General features: G+C 38.3%; 1 protein-coding gene across 1 annotated transcript; it reads right to left on the bottom strand.

Annotated features, from left to right (window-relative positions):
- Nucleotides 1-3,690, bottom strand: LOC134648728 (pescadillo homolog). Its single transcript, XM_063503235.1, has 6 exons — nucleotides 3,527-3,690; nucleotides 3,186-3,419; nucleotides 2,737-3,108; nucleotides 1,582-2,305; nucleotides 976-1,169; nucleotides 1-312 (listed from the first exon to the last, which is right to left on the bottom strand). Exons 1-6 carry the CDS (start codon nucleotides 3,548-3,550, stop codon nucleotides 37-39), a joined length of 1,824 nt encoding a protein of 607 aa, XP_063359305.1. The 5' UTR covers nucleotides 3,551-3,690; the 3' UTR covers nucleotides 1-36.
- Between the last annotated feature and the right edge of the window lie 415 nt (nucleotides 3,691-4,105).

Consider the following 4,105-nt stretch of genomic DNA (forward strand, 5'->3'; position numbering starts at 1 on the left):
TAACCTCTCAATACTTTAATTCCATTTAGCTACATGTTAAGCCATGGCCGCCTCCAAAGCCTGTATCTTCTGCTTCCGCTTATCACTTTTCTTGTCTTCCTTGACCTTTTCATCGTGTAAACGCCTCTTTTTCCTGAGCAGCCAGATTTCCTTCTTGCGGGCTTCTTGGCCGGCCTTCATGCTCTTGTAGAGGTTCCGATGTTTCTTGCGGACGAGTTTCTCGCGAAGCCTGAAGGCTTGCTTGTCCTCTATTTCTTTTTGATAGGGGTGTTCTTTGTGAGTTAAACCCGCTGTAACCGCCATTGCCTTTTTCTGGAATGTTAATTTTGAGATCAATTATATGTCACAGGCGGTTTAGTGCTTGATGATATTTAGTGTAGCAAAGAAAATATTCTTGGTCTTATACTTATTATAAAATACAGGTTTATGCAGGTTTGTCCAGCTTTTTGGACAGACATTTAATTACTATCTAATATGTAGTTTTAAAATGAGAACGAAACTCCGTTTGTATGGGAAGGTGAAATTCGGCAGAACTTGCTGGCGACTCTTAAGTGGTTCACTAAAATGTGTCATTATCAGAGTGGAGGGACCTTATCGTCGATATGGTCTTATTGATATTCCCAAAATCTCATATGCTAAGCTAACGATCCATGCAAAAATGAGGTCTTATAGATATTTTTTGTTGTGTTTTAACCTTTTCGACGCCGTGTCAAACAAAAGCTGTCACGCTGACGCCACGGCACCGAAGTGTCAAAACTGAAATTGAACTTTATGCATGTGCACGTAGGTCGATGTTGCTCTGTGGTCTGTGACCGATTAATCGGTCGTTGGCGTTGAACCTACGGTGCGGATATCAGTCATTGGCGTCCAAAAGGTTAAACTGACTGAACTGTAACACCCTATTACCTATGTTGGACAAATAAATAATTTTGTATTTTGTAAAAAAAAAAAAAAAAGCTCATTATTGTATTTTACCTTTTCCTTTGCCAACTTCTTCTTCTCAACATCCAGCTCATCACCTTCCCCTTCGTCCTCAGAAGTCGACTCTTCGGCCACCTCCTCCTGGTACTGTCGGGTCAATGCTTCATCATCACCTTCTTCATCCGAATTGTCCACGTCTTCCTTGTCTTCATCACTGGCTTCCTCGATATCTTCATCCGAGGCTTCATCTGTAAAAAAAGAAAGTAAGTGTGAAATTCTGTGAGGGCAAACCATCTTACTTACAATCTCACTTATATACTCCTTAAGTTTTTGTTTACAATCTATTATGTGTTGTATAAAATACTAGAGACCCGCCCTGGCTTCGCACGGGTTAACAAATTATACATAAACCTTCCTCTTGAATCACTCTATCTATTAAAAAACTGTATCAAAATCCGTTGCGTAGTTTTAAAGATCTAAGCATACATACAGACAGACAGCGGGAAACGACTTTGTTTTATACTATGTAGTCTACATAACATTTTATAGACTAATTAACATCTTAGGTTAGCTTAGTCTCCAATGTAAATGTTTGTGGTTAAATTATAAATTACATAGTTATTTAGTACTAAACCTATTCTTATAATTTGAAAAACTTACTCTGAGGCTTAAATTCAGGATCATTGAGTGCTCTCTGCTCAGGTGGAATGTACACTTGATCCTTAGTCTTGTCCACAAACGGAGACAAATGCGGGGGCAGCACAGCACCCATCAAGTACTTGTTGATAGGCAGCAGAGTCCTTGCGTTGACACTGTCAAACACCCACTGGGGCTGTATGTAGTAGCGGGAAAGGAACTGCTTGTCCATGCTCGGTCTGTCCACAATCTGGTAGTTTATCGACTCATCTGTCTCATCGAAAGTCGCCCCAACAAACATATTGCGGTCCCATGACACCTCACCCCCGAAGCAGCGAATCAGGAACACCAAAGGTTCTCGAGGGACTTCCCTGTTGATGAAAAACTTTAAGCCTTTGAACATGGTTTTGAGTTTCTTCACTTTTTCGGCTTCAAGCTTTGCGTCTTCCAGTTTCTGTGGGTCTTCATCCTCGGTGTTGAATATGTCAATTTCAGGCAACTCTTCAGCTTCGTTTGAGCCAGCTACTCTGGCTAGAGACATATTCATGGCTGCGATTCTTTCAGCTACATAAGCTCTTTCGTCAATGAGATCCTTCTCTGAGCCGGGTGAGAATGCTGCAGTCAGTTTTGGAGGATATACCAAGTTCAAGGAGTGGTACAGTTTGAAGTTCACAAATCCAAGCATCATTGTGTAGAACTCAACAAAAGTAGACATGATTTTGAAGTCTACTTCATCCTTGCTTTGAGGCTGAAAAATTAAATTAAATGTGTTAGAGAAATAATACTCAGATCCTCACAAAATTTTTAATTTACAGTGTCTTCATAATAATATGAATAAATGCCAAAATAAAATAATATAACTTATGTTTTGTTTAGTAAGTAAATTATATTTTTAGAATTCAGCAAAAGCAAATGTCTAAAGAACCTGGCTGAGGACTGTAAAACTGCCATGCTCTTAAATTATGATGACGATCGGAACAAATACACTGAACAGGATTACAGATACAGAAAATTGTGTTAAAAATAAGTTAAGGATTTATTTGAGATGCAAACTACCTCTCAAGGGCATAAATTATTTCATACTTTACATAAGATATCGAGTGTTACATTTAGTGCCACATTATTGAAGTTCGAGTTTCAGGAGATTAAAGCTATTAACTGAATATTTATTTTAATTACCTGGAATGAGAAATGATGTGGCACGATCCAAGTTATAGTCTGCCCCTCAATTTCAGCTTGATAATAATATCCTTTCACTGACACAAACACTTTCCGCAAGGCCTTCGCAGCAATGACTGCATGCATGAACTCCACTGTCAGCCTCCTACACAGCATGGACTGGTCTCTCGGCACCCTCTTTAGGGACGGGAATGTGCTGAACAGGAAGCACAGAGTGAGGCAGTCGTCCAAGTCTCGGAGGGCATCCACAAAAGTAGGGTATCTCTCTTTTACAATATGGTCTATATTGATTTCTGGGTAGTCTCGCAAGAACTTCCTCATCTGTCCATATTGGCGCATAGCTCTTGCTTTGCGGATTTTTTGTTGATACACCTTGAACACAATAAAATATTAGGCAAAGTATAAAAAATGAAGTTCAAAGTTAACATACAACGATGCAATATACTTACTTTTAAATCTCTCAGCTTCCATATTATAGGCTCATGTAACAAGAATTTGATGTCCTTTGTGTGATAGAGTGTTTTGATGCCACCGGCGCCCTGTTGAGCCCTCTTACGGTTGCGGGGCTCCCTGGGATATATTCCTTTCAAAATGCAAATTCGTCGGAAGTCTTTAAGAGAGAGCTGCAGTTTCTTTAAAGCAGCTTTTCTTGTCATAAATTGAGCTCCCTCTCCGGACGAATACTGTAAAAATAGAGGTTTTAATGTGATATATTTTAAAAACACGTGTGGGATACAAATTTGTTGGTTATTTGTTAGTGCGATATTATAACTGATTGTTTGCTACAAACCTTCTTCTTCTTCTTGGACACCATTTTAGTATTTGAATTTGTAAATTAATATTACTTCTACAATGCCTTTATGCACTTTTAGACTGTTATTTAAATTAAACTTTTATTTATTTCTGCAACATGCGCAGTACTTAAAACGTCATTTTGACAAAAGGATCGCTTAGTGTTGCTAGTCAAATAATTATAAATTCAACAAACAGGTAGGCAAAGAGAAGTATAGTTGGTCAAACCAATTTGTCAGTAAATAGGAACAAACAAAACTATACTCATCCTTTTCTTTTGGGTGCTGGTACTAGTATAAGACAAAGATATACTTGGTCAACCAGATCTTGACAGTAGAAAAAGGCGGCAAATTTGAAAAATGTAGGCGCGAAGGGATATCGTCCCATAGAAAATTTGAATTTCGCGCCTTTTTTTACTGACAAGATTTGGTTGACCAGCTATAGTATAATTCTCTCTATGTTTGAAATGAGATGAGAGAATTATAAAAAAGGCAAACAATCTTGATGTGTCTTTTAATTGAAAAACACGTATTAAAAATAAGTCACGGCAAATATGTATACTTGGTCAACCAGATCT

The sequence above is a fragment of the Cydia amplana genome, chromosome 6 (assembly GCF_948474715.1).
Source record: "Cydia amplana chromosome 6, ilCydAmpl1.1, whole genome shotgun sequence".
Taxonomy (NCBI): Eukaryota; Metazoa; Arthropoda; class Insecta; order Lepidoptera; family Tortricidae; genus Cydia; species Cydia amplana.